The following is an 18,977-nucleotide window of genomic DNA, read 5'->3' on the forward strand; positions in this document are numbered from 1 at the left end:
AGAACTGACAAATGTATTTCCTACTTTATGCCACCTCCTCAATCAGAGAACCAAGCTCATAGAATGGTTTGGGTCAGAAGGAACTTTTGAAGACCACCTAGTTCCAATCCCCTGCTACAGGCAGGGACACTTCCCTCTAGACCAGGCTGCTCACAGTCCTATCCAGCCTGGCCTTGAACACCTTCAGGAAGGGGGCACCCACAGCCTCACTGAGCAATCTGTTCCAGAGTCCCACCACCCTCACAGTAAAGAATTTCTTCCTAATATCTAGTCTAAATCTGCTCTTCCAGAGTAATGCCATTTCCCCTTGTTGCTTTACTACAACTTTCAAGGCAAGCTAGGAATTTTCATCCATTTTTCCAAAAATTCACAGTATATTCTGATAATATCATCAACACACAGCAGTTTAAAGAAGTAAAAATAAAACATACATCCTGATAAACATGAAAGCATTCTGATGAAAATACAATTTAATGAACTCAAGGCCCAAAACATGTTAAGAGGGAGAAAAAGTGAGTTCTTCCTATCTACACCTGCAAATAAGGCTAACTAGACTAGAGCACAGCTCTGCTTAAAACCGTTTCAGGTTACACATGCAATATCCAGAAGTACCAATTTCACAGTTCTTTCCAGAGTAGCCATCTGGGCAAGCACAGCGATATTCGTCTGGTTCAGTATTCATACAGGTTCCACCATTCAGGCAGGGATGATGATTTCCACAGTAATTCAAATCTGGACAGAGAAAAATGCTGATCAGTAGGAAATAATTCCAATATTACTATTTTATTCTCTAGTCAGACAAAGATGCATTTCTGGCTGGAACATTTTCATCCATATCATCCCCATATTCCATTAGCTAGACTTTCAGCTCACTGTTACCCACAAAACAGGAAAGGATGAACAAAAGAACTGGACGAGTTAGAGGAGGCAGGATCATTCCAAGACTTTTGTCTTAAGCTTCCTATACTTACAATGTTTAGTTACCACCTGCCATGAAAGGATTAGAGACAGAAATACTCTGTTGTACACTACCAGGAAAAAAAGTTGTTAATGAATTATCAGTTAATCATGCAGCTTTACTTATTTTTCCTGTAAATTAATGTTAAGTACCTTTGTTACAGAGCAGGCCACCCCAGTTGGTTTCACAATTACACTGCCATGGTTCATTACAGCTCCCATGAGCACAGCCTGGGTAGCGGACACACTCATCACAGTATTGTCCTTGCCAACCATAATGACACCTAAGATGTAAGTTCACACGTTAAAAGTTAGCAACATGATGCTTAATGATCAGCATTACAGGTATTTTGTATGCTACACTTACCATTCTCAAGAACAAGGATAGCTGTTCAATGTGCAACAGATAACAGTTTTATTTCTGCCATTTAGAAGGCACACGCTAGTCTTGTTGAACATCTTTCCTGAGCTCACCTTGCTCAACCCCATTACACACAATGGCAACAAGCTAAGCACTGTGTTATGACAGTCATATGCACATAAGGATTCCCATCATCACAAAATCATCTCACACCACAATAAAAGTGATTGATGTATGAAGTGATAATGATACTTTTTGAAAAGCAGAATGCTTTCAGGAAATGAGCTACTTTGTTTTCAGTTTTCTCAAGAGTTAAAGAATTTTTACTTCTATTATATCTTTAACAACATTCACAAAAACGGTACTCTTTGGTAAAAGGAGAACAGAAACAAAAGCCATTAGTAATTCATTTAAGTAGTTTATATTTTATCACAAGATTTCTTCAGAGACAACTGTCTTTAGAATACATCATCTGTAATGTGCCCAAAGTTATGCTAACAAGGTAATATTTATGCTACAGGACAAGTATTAAAGGCATTAGCCTCTGCTTTTGTTTTTTTAAAGTGCATTTAACATACATTCTAATCAAACAATTAGTAAGCTTACTCTGTTAGGCGGAAAACATTTGTCTGTTCTTGACTATTTCTTACAGACCATTTAAGAGCCATATTAGCAACAAAGATGCATAAAATCACATTGAATGGGGTCTAGGCAAAGGCAGGCCAGAGAAGACCTGAGCTCCAACACCTGGGGGGGAGGAGGGAACACAGGAAAACTGCACTTTTTTAAATCTATTACCTGTCTACTACTAGAATGTTTTGAACACCATTACAGAAATCTTAACTCTTCCGGGTGTCAGAAAAGATGAGGAAAAAAACTGGTTCCTTGGGAATCAATTCATTTCCACCATTTAAGTGAGCATTATTGATCCCCAGAGGAATAGACCAGGTTATGTTGGCAGTAGGCATTTTATACTTGTGTACATAGACAGAAAGAATTCTGATGCAGATCTTCACAAGGCAGCTGTTTTCTTACAAAGCTCCAGAACTACTTTGAATTCTCAGCCTCAGCATCCCCTCTCAGTTCAAAGCCTCAGAGCTGCAGGATTCATACGTGTCAGCCTCAGTTGTTTGAGTAGTCCAACAGCCTTCAACAACCTTTTTTTTTTTTAATTAAGGTGAGGCTGTCAGAAGAACATGCCCAGAGAACACGCATACTTCAGAAGCGGTTTGCTTTTGCTGTATTAGCAGTAAGAGGAAACAAATACTGTTCCTGCTAAATTTGATCTTTTCCTTCCTTCTCGGGGACAGAAAAAGCTTTACAGAAGCTGATAATAAACAATAAAAAACACTAACTCACTTTACTGGCCCTGGCCCAAGCCAGCATCCATGCCAAACCTGGCACTGCTGCCAGTGATTCACCATGACTATCCCAGCCCAAGCCAGCTCCCCACCCACATACAACGAGCATTTTCAAGGGCTGTAAGTCTGCATCACAACACAGACACCACAGTAAATCTGTTTTCCATACCTAAATAGAGACCAAGTTTCTTTAACATTGCATTGATAATTAAGTGTGAAAAGAAAAACACTGCCGCCTTCCTAGAACTTGAAAGCATTTTAAGCACCTACCTGAATTTGTAGGTATGCTCAACTCTGCATTAAGACGAGTTTAACAGAAAAGGATTGTTGCTTTTTTATTATATTCAACACAAACTTTACTGTTAAACGAACCGCCAAGCTGGAGGGAAACAACTTCTACAGGCTAAGGGCAGCCCAATCAAAGGAACACAGTGTTTACAAGTCAAAAGGTTACTATGTGGTAAACTGATCAGCCTGCACTTTACAAGGAAGAGTAAATTAGGATTTCCTCTTAAACAGGAAGTCTGGTCGCATCCTACATTAGCAGGTGCTAGGACAGCTTTAATCCCACTTCCTTCTGAAATGATAACGTTTAATAGATCTCAGCTCACTAAGAGCAAGATATGATCGATAAAGCGAAAACAAGTTAGAAATGGGCACATTGCAATTTGAAGATTAAAGAAAATCAAGTCAAATTAAGGGGAAAAAGCTCAAAAGACAGAGGAGCAACATCTGTAAGAACAGAATTCCTTTTCAAATAATGACCGCTTTTGGAAGCAAAGGAAAAGTGTCAGTGCTGCTAGCAGTAGGTTGAAATTTCTTCCTTCCCATCTCCCTACTGAGGATAGCTAGGAAGTTTCTGCAAACCTAAGTTTTTCACATGTGAATAAATAAGAAAGCCAAATTTAGAGAATTAATAAAGACTCCCATTGTTCAATGGACAAAGAAAATTCTTACTGGAATCAAGATTCTACTTCCTTTGTCCTTCCCCTCTGCTGACTTCATATCAGCTCTAACTCCTCTTTACAACCAACCGCAAAACAAAATCAGAGATGGCTTAATCTCAGTCTTTGCTGGGTTATTAGCAGTACAAAAGAAGCTACCATAAATAGATCGTTACAGTTTAGTAACTTCCTGATGGAAGGCTGAAACTCAGGCATCTGCTCCCAGACCAAAGCCTCTCTGCAGTTTAGGATTAAAACAAAGAATGCAAAAGGAATAGAAGAACAATTGCTGGTCGTTTCGAACTGAGAATTTGTAGAAAAGACCCTGATAACTCTACAGACATGCTTCACAGCTTTCATTTTTCTTAAATGAGAGTCTGGGTCAGAGTCAATAGAAAACGAGAATTTAAGTACAAGGCCAGGGCAGAGGAGGTGGCAGGAGTTAACATTAGCAAAACTCTGAGATAACTTCTCAGTTTTGTGACTAAAGGAACTACAACCATACAAGAAAAGAAACTGTTCTCAAAGACAAGCAGATAAAACCACAGTAATTCAACTCAGTGTATACTCAGAATAAGCAAGTGAGTCTTCAAGCAGCTAAATTCCAGGATAAAGATCTTCTACAGTGTATTCAAAGCCACAAATTCATTAAGAAACTCCACAGAAGAACCCACCATCATGAAGAATTTGATGATACAGAAATACTCAGAGAAGGGGAAAGAAATAGCTTTTTTCAATAGTTCCAGCTCTGTGAAGTGGAAGTTGTTCTTAGAGAACTATGCTTTTCCTCTATTCTTCTGGAATAGTTCTAAACAAGAAAAAAAGTTGACAGTAGTCCTTGTTTTCCCTGAGCATGTTTGCAGTAACCATACAATTAAATCTAGATTAAAATGGAGCATTCTTAAATCAGACATCACAGAGGTGTTCAAAAGATTCCATACTGTCACAAGTAAACTACCATGAACTTTATCTGGACCTACTTTGGGTGGATTGCAGGACTAGATGACTATGGAGATCTTTCCATTCCCCATGATTTTATGATAATATTCCAAAAGCAGCAAAAGAAGTGATGTGGAAAGGTGAGGAGATGTACTCAGACCCTAACAGTCTGAAAAAAACATAGTCCCTCAGTAGTTGGTATGATTGATTGAAAAGGAAGAAGTCTGTCATGCACCAGAAGTTACAGCTCTCTATGGACCACTTTATTCATTCAGCTGTTTTATGCCACCTTCTCACATGGTTTACTCTCCCGCTTCAAACACTCCTACTTATTTGCAGATCTTAAACTGTCAGTGCAAAGTTCATTGAGAAGTGGCATATTGCAAGCTTAGAGTTGACTTAAGTATTCTCTCCTGTTCTGCACCTATCCACTGAAGTTTGTGCAACTGATGTGTACAAACATCTAAACAGCAAAAATCAACAGCACTAAGAAAATAAAAACTATGTATGAAGTTTAGGTTAAAGCATGGAGCCCCGAAACAAAGAACCAAGGAGGACATTCCCCAGAGCAATAGGTGTTTCTAATTATCATCTTCCTGCTATCTTGTACATTCTATGAATGTAGGAGGAAAGATCAGTGTGATCAGAGATATACACAACTATTTTTTTTTGAAGCAGGATTTTTGGAGGGAGCTTCTCCCACTCAGATTTCAATTAGAAAGCGTGGCCAAAATACTGAACACAGGAAAGCAAAGCAGTGACATTAAGAACAGAAGCAAAATTCATCATTCAGAGGTTGGGGGGAAACAACCTTCTTAAATAGAAAACCACCGAATTTTCTGATGACGTGAACAGGATGGTGTTACACAGACCAGAACAATGGCTTTATAGTAGCTATTTACTTAAAATAACTATAAGAAAGCCTGTTTAATCCTTCACAAGATTGTTGCATAGCAGGGAGCAATATGGTCTTAATTGATCCTACAATTCTTGGCATTCAAATTCAGAATTATGGGCAGTATGGTATCCACTAAGAACTGCTGAAGTCACAAATGCATTCTCTACCTTCCTGTCTTTGTAACAGGCATGACAGTCAGTTTTGTCAACAAGATGCTCATCAGTGTACTCAAAACCTTCAATTACTCCTCTACTTCTCTCAATCCTACAGCTCTTACTATACCAAACTACACAAAGCTTTCCTACAAACCAGTTTCTCCTACAATAAAGCTACTGAAAGTTAACAACCATGCTCCAGTGCCTTATTTTTGTGAAGATGATAGAGGGGATGGTTCAACACGGTTTACAGAACATAAGGGTTGCTTGTAGTAAGTGGTTCTCAGGGTGCAATTACAGATCAAGAACATGCTTTCTCAGAGAACTGCCTGATCTTTCCTGCTGGTGTGCTGGTTCACATCAGAGCTGTTTTGGAACAAAGGGACTGGATTAGTTTAACCTAAAAAGAAGGTAACATAAGACAAAGATATCAGGAGCACACCTAATGCCTTCCAGCTGCAAACAGACATTCAGGCCACAGGAACAAACCAGAGTTAAAAGCAACACTGAGAACTTGATATCCATGGTAAAAACACTTCAACACTACATCTTTTGATCTAATGTTCTAATCTGTCTGTACTACCTACTAAGGTAGACACGTTAAGATGCTACATTTTTATTTCCTGCACTTCCTCACATTCTCCTGGGAATTACTACTCATTAGGATACATTCCATGCTTTTTTTGTGTGTGTGAAGTAACACCTGCATTTCCCAGGACTTGGCCTATGCTCCACCAAAATTCCACAGAGATGCAGTCAAATACAAGCTGAGCAGCATTAAGAGATTTTGATCCCTTTTTGCTTTGGAATAGAAATTCAAGCAAAGGTAAAAGGAGAGAGACTTCCAAAAGTACTATCATCCTGGCAGAACTACTACTCTGAAAGAGTGGTCAGGCAGTGGAATGGGCTGCCCAGGGAGGTGGAGGAGTCACTAAGCCTGGGGGTGTTCAAGGAACACTTGGATTGTGTTGAAGAATATGGTTGGACTGGATGATCTTGTAGGTCTTTTCCAACCTTGGTGTTTCTGTGATTCTGTAACTATGACAATGTAAACCAGACAAAGCATAACTGAACTTCTGTCAGACCCAAACCACTCCAGATCATAAGGCAGTGAAAGATTAAGCTGTTAAGCAATCTACTGGCAGCTTAAGAATGGTACCAAAGAGTCAGCAGTTTTAATCAAAGAAGGAGATTGTCATTTGTGGCTTCTTTGTGTTCGCCTTGATAACTTCTTAAGGTGACTGAGCCTAACCCGCTTATAAGCCATTAGATAAAACAACTCTTCTCTAGATGGTTTAGTGGTATATAATGAAGCAACTCAAATGATGCAAACAAAAAGCATCCACTGTTCTGGCTCAACAACACTTTCTTTGACAGTCCTTCCTAATACTGTGGTCTGGTAAAGTCAATCCATTACCAAGATCACTTGGTCTACCACTAAGGAGTCCAGCAAACACTGAACGTGGATATGGATAAAAAGAAGAGATATGGACTAAAAAAAAAAAAAAAAAAACAAGAATGCCAACATTTTCCCCATCTTAGCACAATTCAATTAAGTTGCTTTCCTCAAGAGTGTCATTTTGTAATGAATATTGAACATTACTTCTGAACTGTCTTCTAAGAAAAACCTACCACCCAGACTCAGGGATACCATAAAAATAACTTCTTACATCAAGGTGTCTTGAAGTTTGCTATTTATTTTTCATTTCTTTGGAAAAAATGCAAGAAAATAGCAAACTTAACAGAAGAAGCATCTGTATTTGCTCACTGATGAGATTCAGCTTCAGCTAGCAATTTGTAAGTTATGAGCAGCTGAATGACTGCAGACTACAGCAAAGACTTGGTTTTGCAAGAACATTTAATCCAAGAACAGCCCTAAATTACTCTGGAAAGTATCAAAGCACAGGGGATGAATTCAGAGTCACTGTTTAAGTTATCTGCATGTTCATGCAAGTTGAAGATGGAAACTCTTTTCCATCTCTATTTATAAATACCATTGCACACGTTGGCAACGAAGTAGCAACTGGCACCAGTAGATTTCCATGCATCTCACACCCATGTTTTTCTCACATTTTCATTTTCCTTTTGAATTAAAAAAGGACATTGTTTTCACCTGTTAAATGACAGCAGCAACTGTCCAAAGACCAGGAAAAAGGAATCTAGATTATAATTCAATAGCACCAGATTCTTTTTTTTTTTTTTTTTTTAAGTAACAACTTCCTTTGTACTGCTGAAGATAAAGGTCACATCTCCAAGCCTTATTTTTAGTTCAGCACTGTTTTTCTATAGAAAGGATTATTCATTTGGATTAGAAGGTCCACTTCTAACATGCTTGGTAACCATTATGGAACACAAACTAGAGATATCTGCATGACTGAGCTCAAACAAGTCACTTTCAGAGAACTGAGAGCCTTTTGCAATAGTAGAAATAGTGGCCATACACAGAATAGACTACTTTTCGTCAACCTGCTGATCAACTATCACTTGAGTAGACAGGTATGAAGAATTAAGACAAACTGCATTCAATCCATCCAGAACATTAAGCCCCCTATTCCTTCCTCCTGTACACTTTTCAGAAATCCATCTAAAGTAGTGATATTTCTGATCAGAGTCCTTCAGTAGCCTCAGTGTTACTTTGGCAAGGTTTGTTAAGGTGGGCAGAATGGAAGGGGCATCTAGATGCATCTTCATGTCCTTGACACGATGTGCAGGAAGGCTTTGTTCATGACACAAATTACTGACAGACACCTTTAAAAAAAAAAGGTATCCTAAGAACCCGTACCTCATCTTCAGTGGCTCTGTATTCCCTCCTCAAAGTATTCCTCCCACTCTCCAATTTCTGTCCCTCCCAATACAGGGAGAGTTACAGAGAAATGAAAGCTCACAATGAAATTAACTAAACTCCTTTCCTCCCAGGGTTTCATATTTGCCTTAGGCTGATTGCTTTCATCATTATTCAAAGACTCTTGCATTCCAAAAGCAAACATTCACAGGCTCCTAGGGCACTCTCTGGATAGATAAATAGCTCAAGAAACCTTTAGATGAAGCAGAATTCAGCAGAATAGGTCCCAAGGTTCTTGAAAGGCTCAAGAATAGGAATATCTCTTGCTCAGTAAAGATCAACAGCAACAAGAATACACACAAGACACATCACCAGGAAAATTTCTAACAAGATCCTAAAAACCATTAAAAATATTTTCAAAGGAAATCAGGGACTAGATAAACATCTGCCTCAAAAAATCATCTTAGGGAAATTTTTAGTTCTTCAGAAGTAAAACTTCATATGCACAGCACCACACTGTACTTCATATACTGAACTAGTGCAGAATTTTCAGTCAGATTTGAGAACTACAACACAATCTTCTATAAGACAGGAACATCTGAAAAAGTTAAGGCAGCATGAAACTAAGATGCAATTATTTAAGATTTTCTGTTATGTGCTATACTCTACTGTCAAACTTCCAGCTCTCCAGCAGTGGGACTATTCACATATCTGTTCCCAGAGCTCACTCACAGCACTTCAAAGCCAGCAGAGCTAGGCTACTGCATCTTTCTTCTGCCACTTCTGTGATGGCCATTCTATTTGCTAGTAGGATCTGCTGGTAGGAGGATGAAGCAGAATTGCCTTAAACTGTTGGAGCTTGACTCAAATAGTATTTGCTTGCTCCAGTATTTGCTGCCAGTTGTTTCACCCACCCCAAGCAAAAATATTCTATATAGCTTAAAACCAATCACAAATATAGGAAAGAACTTAAAGGATCACATTTGCAAGTAGACGGGTTTCATTTCTTCAACAGTCAGCATACAAGCAGGACCTGTTTCCCCCAACACACCACACTGAATGCATGAACTTGAATAAGAACAATCCACTCTCAAAGTCTGCTTAATCACAAAGTAACAAAAATATTTCAGGCTGCTATTTCATATCTAGGGACCAAGAATATTCACACGTGGTAGAATATTTAGGTTGAGGTTGCTACTGTTATCATCATTACTATCAAAAAAGCTTCTCTGAGGAAAAGCCTTATGTGCTCATGATATATACCCATTCAGTATTCTAGTACAGTGAACATTTCCTATTCCTACCAGTCACTCTTAAGTTTCCCTTCTTATTTAAGGAGAGAAAACAGTACATAGAGATGGAAGCTCCTCAGGACTCGTTTAAAAAAAGAGGATATTTCTTATTTGATAAACGCATAGTTCAGGGTTACATGAGGCAAAAAATATTCCATCCTATACACAAGCACATCGTAGGACTGCAAAAGTCTGCTTACTATCTAATGACATCTATGCATTTGTTCAGATCTTCCTTTTTAAAGTAAGCCCTTGGAAAGTAGTAACATACACAAGAATCACTAGAAATATTAGTACTCAAAATATTCAAGCATGCAGACTTACTTGCATTCCCCAGGTACACTGCAACCCCCATGGAGCAAGTTACATCCTTGTTTACATACAGCTGCAAATAAAAAAAGGGATTAGGCTTCAGTTTGAGCAGCTAGACATCCCCAGTACAGCAGCAATCTCAACTGTTCAGCTACAGGTTTTGCGTTGCAACCTGTTTGTTGCTCGTGCAAAGCTGACCATCTCTGGGCATGTTCTAGTAGTCCTTGCTTCTGGTGAGAGACTCCACAAGACAACACTACTGCAATTGTTTGTGAAAAATAACTCAGTGTAACTCATCAAGAAAGTTGATAGCAAACTAAACAAGTATGCAGTGCCAGTACTGAAATATTTATCAGATAAGCGTACTTGTATTTTTTTTAAACCAATTAGACTGATGTTATACCATAAGATACACAAGCCCTTGACTAAGCCCTGAAAATGGTTTTTCCTCTCATTAATAGCTTTTTACTGAAGAGGAAAACGAACAAAACAAAAACAAAAAGCCTTCAACAGAAAGGGAGTATGTCAAGTTATTTCAGCACTAATTATTCACTGAGAGACTAGAGGCAAAACACGAAGAGATTTGATAGCAGTTTAGCAGTGCATTAAAGAAGATGACTATACTTGAATTTCTGTTCACATTAAGAGCTATCAGAAAGCTTTCAGCTTTGCATACATTAAATTTTAAAGTTCTTAAATCCTGAAAGCGTTACAGGGGATTTTTAAAGGATTAGAAGCCTACAGTATTACTGTTAGATTATTGTTTAATAAAAATCTCGTGTTTATAGACAGTGCATCATATTCCTTTGAAGAAACATTCCCTCTGAATAAGGCCAATACCTCTGAATAAGGCCAATAAGAGAGAATATACTTCATTGCTTTGAATTCTGAATTTCTTGTGCATCCCCTGTAACATGCACCATGAAGAGTGTACCCTGTCCTAGGCTTCACTCTAGAGGAAGAATTTTTTGTTGTTTGAAAACCATTTTTCAAACTTATTTCAAGATGAAACAACAGGCAAGAGTTGTTACACTTTGACAACATTTATGCAAAGGATAAAGCTGTATCAGTTAAAATTAACAGGCTGCAGCACTGAGACTATAGAAATCCCTACAGCAGTTTAGTTCTGTTTGTATAATTGAAAATGAAGTAAACATAGTACCTTGTTTACATTCTTCTCCCATCCAACCTTCCATGCAGGCTTTGTTTCCATTTTGATCACATGTATAGTGACCAACAAAGTCATCTCGAGGGCCACAAAATTTATTGCACAGAGCACTGTAGTAGTTTTCATCACACTTCACCCTTATTTGTACTTCAAAATTGGCAACAGGACCATTGAACTGTAGTGTCTTCCATCGATCTTCTGGGTTGATCATACCTGCATGTGCCACTCGTTCTATTAATAAGTCTTCACCTGTTTTTTAAAAAAAAGCAGTAAATTCAACAGGTGATATTCTGATAGCATATGAACATGTAATCAAATGTATTTAGCTAGTAAGAGAAAACCTAGTGAAGAAATTGTTAAGTGATAAAAATCTACTGTGAATTTTCCTTTGCCTTGCAAACTTCATTACAGGAAGGCCAATTTTAAGAAGTGTCCTAAAGGAAATATTAAAAAAACCCTGGAACATAATCCTTAGGAAATAGCTTATTTTTCAAGGCAGCCAAACATACCACACCCACATGCTGACAACCAGCAGTTATCTTAATCTGAGGCTCTTTTTGCTTCCTTTTTTACTTATAACATCACAAAATATGCCTAATCTAGTAGCCGATGTACTCGTGTAACAGTTCCCTGTATAAAATTGATTTTAAAAATAAAACAAGACAGTACACCCCTATAGTACACAGTACCCCCTTGATACGCTGCAGATTTACTAAGTAATGGTAAATGCTCTGGTAGGCTTTCATGCTACACATCAGTCAGGTTATTTCCATTTCCTCATTTTCTATACAAAGGGCAAAGCATCTAGCAAGAATTTCACAGAATATTCTGTCCAGTTGATATTTAGCTCTTTGAAAAAACACAGACAGGAACAAAGGACCATCAAGAGAGACTGTCAAGAGAGACTGTTCTCTACTCTGCATCCTGCTTATCCTTATCCTTTGTGGAACTACAGATAATTATGACCACTGCTGCAATACACACAAGCATCCTGCACTGCTCTCAGAGAAAGCAGCAGCACTGTCACTTCCAGCCTCAGTTCACTGAGACGAAACGTGCATAAAATACTTAGCAGTCTCACAGGACAGGGGGATTTTATAGTACAAGATTATGGAACTGCAATTCTAATTTAAAAAAAAAGAGTATTTTGAAGGATAAAAAAAGCAAAATAGCTAATTTTGATACAGAGACCTCAGTAGTAGGAGCTGAGGGGCAGTTACAGTGAGCACAATGCAAGCACAGTGAGGGTAAGCACAGGCAGTGAGTGACCTCAGTGATAACAGCTTTTGAATGAGAACTCTCCAGCCTCTATCCCAATCTGATAACATCCACTGCAAGTTTTTCTAGGTAACCCTGCAGGCTGCAGCTGGTACTCCAAGCACTAATTAGGGCAAGGGAAGGGTACACAAGGTCCACTTGTGTACATCAATTTCATACCCACTTACAAAACAGCTGTAATATTGCTAGCTCAGAACTCGCTTTCTTTTTTAAAAAGATTCTTTATAATGCATATAAAAAGAAGTGGAGAACCAAGAGCCTGCACACAAGAAGAGACTGCAACATTACTGAGAAAGTCTAAGCATCATAAAATAAAACAGGCCAAGCCACTTGCAAGCAATATTGAAACCCATTACTTTCAGCAAGTGCACTCTACATACATAACACTCACTAATCTAACAGGCTTAGGAAATAAACCAAGTCCCAAGGAAGTTGCTGACAGCACAGAAGTAGCCTATGCATCTGTTACCAAAGTTGCACTTCCCCCCAGCATGAGAATTCAAGTGACAACTTTTCAGTTACTAAAGGAAAGCTGCAGTAGTAATGGGCACTGCACACACTGTTCCTTAACATTTTTTTCAAGTTTGCTTCTCTAACACAAATCTTTCCTCTTAGAAAGTATATTGAAACAAAAAGTAAAAGCTATGTTTGATTAAGCACTGAATGGTTCTCCAATTAAGTCAAAGCTACCTACAGGCTACTATTCATGCTTGTCAGGACTAGTCTGTATAAAGCATTTCAGTGTGTCTCTGTATAGGGCATGAAATCAGTTGCAGTTCTTTAACTCTAATTCCTACAAGTGAAGTCCTCTGCCATCCAGCAGCATATATGATATCAGCGGTAGAGCAGACAAGAAACCCACAAGCTAGAGGAAGCTGCCCGCCTTCTGTCTGTGCCTGAATCATCCTACTAGCCACTTTTAAAAGCCTGATGATTAGATTCTAGATTCAATATCCTTCCGTAATCTCATTCTCTAATGACTATTGATCTGAAGACCTTGACAAAAAATGCAAAGTCACTTGATGGCCAAGGAACAGGAACAACAAGTATGTATTACAGACCTATGTTCCAGTTAGCAGCAACACAGGCTCATTAAAATGGCTGCAACAGCTCCTGCTATACACTCCAAAAATCACCCTGAACCACAAAGGCACACAGAAAATCAGCTCCAAGCCATCTAGTTTCTAACATTAGATTCATAATTACCACAGTGAGCATGAGAATAAAAGATTCTGCTTTTCTCCAGATTTAATACTCATCCCAAATGAATACATTTCCCAAAGCTATCACATAACCACTGGGAAACATGTTTGTCAAGGTTTCTCCCTCCTCCTCAACAATGCTTAAGCGATTCTGAAGATATTTTATCACAGTTGTGAAATGTAAGGAGACAGGTTTATGAGACAGGTTTGCTCCCTGCATTTGGTTTACCATAAAATTCAGCTTAAGCTACCCACCCCCCTCCACCGCCAACACACACAGCATGTTTAGCCCTTGGTAAAGGTAACAGGCCACATAACTGAATTTGATTACTGGTTAAAGGGCAGCACACAGTACTCTAACCTCCTGATCATACACCTCAGAGGAAATAGGCTTCTTTTCTTTGACTGAAAAAGTTTTCTAGAAGCATCTCTAGAAAAGCAGACAGCAAAACCAAAACTTACATGAAAGGCATTGATGACTCAAAATTCCCTCCAATTACCACTCCCAAAGCACTCAGTTTAAGAGAAATCCTTATCTGAAGCTATATTTAAGAGCCTCACTCTAGCACAATAACTGTTAGCAGCAGCCATACACTCACAAGCCACTTCCAAGGCAACACAAATGCTGCTGGCAGCTGTTTGCAAAGAGACAAACACAGCTACTACAAACTCCATGCCCAAGTGAACAGGCAGCGCCCATCTCAAGACCTTCAGCCTCTTTCAAGCAATCACATTAAAGCTGCAAGGGCAGATCAGTCTTTTATAGACTAAGATGAAAGAGGAAGGCAATCACTGCATCCCCACAGTAGACAAGTACTCAAATGGAAAGTTACTTCACAGTGAAGATGCCAGCCTGCTTCGTAATGGCAGCAGTGGGTGAGGCACTGCCAAGACCTCTGCTATATAACTACAAGTCTGCCAAGTTAAATGACTTACCTGGAAAGTAGCAAGCACCACTGTGACAGATGACAGAGAGCAGGCCCTTCACATTGACTCTGTATCTAGGCCAGTTTCCTCTCCCCCTCCTCCACACTCCCAAAGCAAACAAGCAGTAACACTACACTGCCACAAGCTCCCTCCATGACTCCGTGCAGTTCTGCCAATGCTGCTGCACAGAGGAGGAAAGCACAGGAGCAGTTTGCAAATCCATGTTTTTAAACCCCTTTTAATGGTTTGCACTTTATGATGAATATCAGGAAATAAGTTTACTGATAGACTTTTTCCTTGAGATGGGTATTTCATAGATCTGCTATGAGCAGTCTCAGCTTGCTTTTCATGAGCACAAAAAAAAAAAGAATGAGATGCCAGCACATACAGGGAGGGAAGCGTAACTGTTCTGAAACCTTCAAAGTTGTTCACCAGAACACATTTCTTTGTTAAATACCTATTCAAAAGTCCAAATGCAAGCACTTTAACTGTCAGCCTATGCTAATACCCCCTTATGGGAAAATACAACCTGACTTTGGAACCATTCATCAGTCCTTAGAGAGACTAGCAAACATTTTAAGCCTCCTTACAGAAGACAACATGAACCACAGATCAGCTCAGCATTCAGTATACAATAGGGAGTTCAGCCTTCCATAGATAGTCTCTTCATGGCTCTAGGATGCTACTGTCTCTTCTCTGGTGAAGATGCTCCATTGCTTTTCTACTCCCATGCAAGTGCATTCTGATTCATCTGAACAGTGTTCCGGTAGGTTTTCCCTTGTAAATCTGACCAGGCTGCTTCTTAGAGAGAAAATCTCACAGAATTGGTGAACAGACTAGTGAAACACTCAACCTCACAACACTTACTTAGCTAGACCTCTGTCAAATTACAGACCTACAAAAATTTACATGAGCCTCACTAAGCTCCAGATGCAGCACACGTTAATAGCACTTTTCTGGCAACCTACATAAAAGGCTACTTCACCTTTCATTAGCAGTTTCTCAGAGACCTAAACTGTAATTTGAGATTGACTTATTATTCACAGAAGCCTTTTTTGGAAGGAGAATTTCAACTGAAACTGCAAAGACATCATACATTGTTATTCTGAAGCTGAGGCAAAAAACTGACATCAGCGGAAGGATACAAGGTAAAAAAATAAAATCAACATTAAAGTACATATGCATCTCCTTTTCTGCAGAATAGCCTTTTCATGTTCACCCCCCCTCCATACCATCTGAGTTCATAAACCATCTAGAATTTGGGAATGGATATTCCCATATGCACTGTACTAGCTGCCTTAGGCAAGTTATTCCCAAGTTGGAAGCTTTTGAACCTAATGAACTTCTTGGTTTACTCTGCTCAGCACAAGATCTCATTCTGAATACCAGTCCCAGCTTTGGGAACTGCCACTGAAGTAAGCTATGGATCAATAAAGGGTTGCACCAACATGAATTACCAGATATCTGAAGAAAGCATTTATTAGAAAAGATTGAAGCTAGAGAAGACAAGTTGGTTAATTCTAGCAGAGGGAGGATTGAGGAAGAAACTCATAATCACTTTACTCACCAGACACAGTACATTAGGAAAATCTGTAAGTTTGAGAAGTCTGTCAGGGAAATTGAGGGGGACTGATCCCAGTCTTCAAAGAAGGGGACATTGAAATGCTAACACAGCTTTAAAAAGGGGGCAAAACTAGAATGTTATGCCTGATACATCTTAACAGGGATGATCAGTGAAGCAGTTGAGAACAGAATATAGAAAATGACGTATCTTTGCTATCTCCATGTCCAAACACTCTGCTTCTCCTGTGATAGTCCCAGTCAAGATTAAGTAGTTATTAACAACAGGAAGTCTGAAGCTCACTTGCAGCTACATATTATTTTGAGACAAGTTTAAGCCATTACCAATGAGCAGGTTCAATCTGGAATCCTACTTTAGCAATATTACAGCAACCAACACCTTCAAATTATTTTCAAGCATTTAGGCAGTAATCCTGTTTTTTTCTTCAAAACAATACCCCTGCTCTGACACTGAGGATTAGTATTTACAGACCAGAAAGAAGGTAACTTTCAGTACTCGAGAAGAAATCACACCATAATTTACAACACTTTCAAAAACATCCAGAATATTTTCCTTATGGGAAACAAGAATGCCTATGTTTATCTGATCATCAGTTACAACAGAAGGCAGTGATGGATGAACTAAGGAGAATTTAAAGAGAGGTTCTACAGTACAGATTGCCTCCCTTAAGGAAAAAAGGGCTTACTAGAACTTTTAGACTGTTTTCAAAATTGAAAATAATGTATTATATTCTCCACTTACTAGGGTCCATTCCTTTTCTTATCAGCAGTAACTTTTCAGAGATGCTACTATAAGCTTCTCTGCTGTGATTTGCATATACCCTTTTTACTCAGATTGCATGCTTGCATTCAGATTGATTTGGAATGATGTCTGATGGCAACAACCTACCATTCTCCCCCACTAATCTGTCTACACAGAACACAAAATAAGTGAAAACTGAAAGTTTACATAAATACTCACCAGATTTTGTATCATTATCCCAATCCCATGCTTCTAATATTAGTGTGAACGATCTCTGAAAAGAAATAAGATACCAATTAGATAACAAAAAACACTACTATGTGTCACACACAAAGTGATTTGGAATAAGCAGATATTACTGTAAGAAAGCCAACTGAAAGTAGTTTGAAATTTCACTACTTCTACATCATGTGAAAGTCCTTGAAGGCACCTTCCCAAAAACCTGAAATATAAAGCATTAAAAATTGTGGGGCAAAGCAAGTTAGCAGCAAAACAAAAACATCTTCCCCCACACACCAACAGGCAAGTTATTATTTTTCTCCTCCCACTGCATTTAATTCTTAATTCTCAGCTTTGTTTAGCTACAGAAATCTTTTTAGAAGAATCCCTAAAGGGTTTGAACAAAGTGAAGGGTTCTGAACTTCGGGGAAAAGCTAGGAAATTTAAGACTAACAACTAAGAACCAAAATCAAAGAAATAAAAAGAAAAAAAAAGACACAGTAGTAGACTTTCCCCAGGAAAGAGATGGAAAGTATCACTTCAGACAATTTTAAACCTAAACAGCTTTACCTCACTAAAGCAAGGCTTCAGTAATTCTTCCTCAGTTTTATGACCAACTATGCAGCATAGATGTTGACATTTAGATACTAAGATTATTTAGGAAAAAGTTACCTTACAGATGCAATGTTTATGTGTTTTATGTTTAACAAGAGCAGCTGTGAGGCACTTGAGCTCTGAGAGTTTCCAAATCATCCAAGTTAAAATCAAGTTTCTCACATACATTCAAAACCAGTAACAATAACAGTTACTGCTCCACTGTCCTAAAACCCTCATATGAACCTCTTGGTGATTGGAGGCTAGAGGCAAGCCACACAAAAAAAAACTGAAACTCATTAAATCCAGCAGAGCCAAGGGCTGGCGTGTGGAGAACTTATAGACTAAAAGCAATTTATGAACTCATATGGACCTGGGATCAGCCAGCTGAAAAATAAAGAACACTTTAAGAGCATAAGGTAAGAATTCAGCAGTTTTTCCATAGCTGTTTAGGATTTGCGCTGTTTTATCAAAAGATGCACCATCCTTCTGTAGGGCTCTTTGCTAGAGGCCCTCTGCAACCACAAAGGTGATCCTTTTCATAGTGTCCTGAAATGACTGCCTATTCTATCACTTTAACATATAAATCACAAACTATGCCCTTTAAAAAATGTTTCTTCTGGACTTTTAGCTTCAGGCATTAGGAATCACTGGAATGCAGAATGTAGCAGTGAATAGTCAGTGCACTCAAGGAAGCTCAGCAGCAACTATACTGGACAGAGACATGCTGGAGCTACAGCCACCTTTGGAAGAAGACAGCTGAAAGAAGTTGATCAGAAGGGACAATTCCACTTTTTTTTTTTTTAAAGAAATGGTAGTGTAGCATTTCAGTAGCTGCCTGCTTTCACCCCCCCATGTTATATCCCCAACATAGCATTTAGGGCAGCAGGAAAGGATCCTATTGTAGTCTGAAAATACTACTAATTACCTTCTTCAAAATCACTGCCTGAGAAATAAACGTAAAGTGAATAGTATCAGAAAGTAAGAACTACATAGTATTACCCTAATGTTGTCCTCTGGTAGTTTTCATACCCAAAATAAGCAGACTCAAAACTAAAATGTGTTCCAAGTACAATCCTGCAGAGACTTATGCATGACTCAAAGTCCTATATGCACCTCTCCTGTATTTAGCAGCTGATTTCATAACACACCCCTCAGCCTTCCTATGCTCCACTGATTTTTATTAGAAGTACGAAAGTGCTCAAGTGTTTCCAGATGTCCACTTATTCATCTTACGTAAGGGCTGGTCCTTCCTGCTGCAAATC

General features: G+C 38.7%; 1 protein-coding gene across 2 annotated transcripts in view; it reads right to left on the reverse strand.

The window, feature by feature from the left end:
* Nucleotides 1-18,977, reverse strand: part of JAG2 (jagged canonical Notch ligand 2) — a 61,326-nt gene that overhangs the window by 20,475 nt on the left and 21,874 nt on the right. For both annotated transcript variants that reach the window (XM_085225764.1, XM_085225763.1), the window contains exons 3-7: nt 17,119-17,173; nt 11,164-11,418; nt 10,014-10,074; nt 1,111-1,241; nt 613-732 (exon numbers count right to left, since the gene is read on the reverse strand). In XM_085225764.1, coding sequence (XP_085081890.1) covers nt 613-732; nt 1,111-1,241; nt 10,014-10,074; nt 11,164-11,418; nt 17,119-17,173 — 622 coding nt within the window. The remainder of the gene's footprint in view (nt 1-612; nt 733-1,110; nt 1,242-10,013; nt 10,075-11,163; nt 11,419-17,118; nt 17,174-18,977) is intronic.

The sequence above is a fragment of the Meleagris gallopavo genome, chromosome 5 (assembly GCF_905368555.1).
Source record: "Meleagris gallopavo chromosome 5, MGAL_WU_HG_1.1, whole genome shotgun sequence".
NCBI lineage: Eukaryota > Metazoa > Chordata > Aves > Galliformes > Phasianidae > Meleagris > Meleagris gallopavo.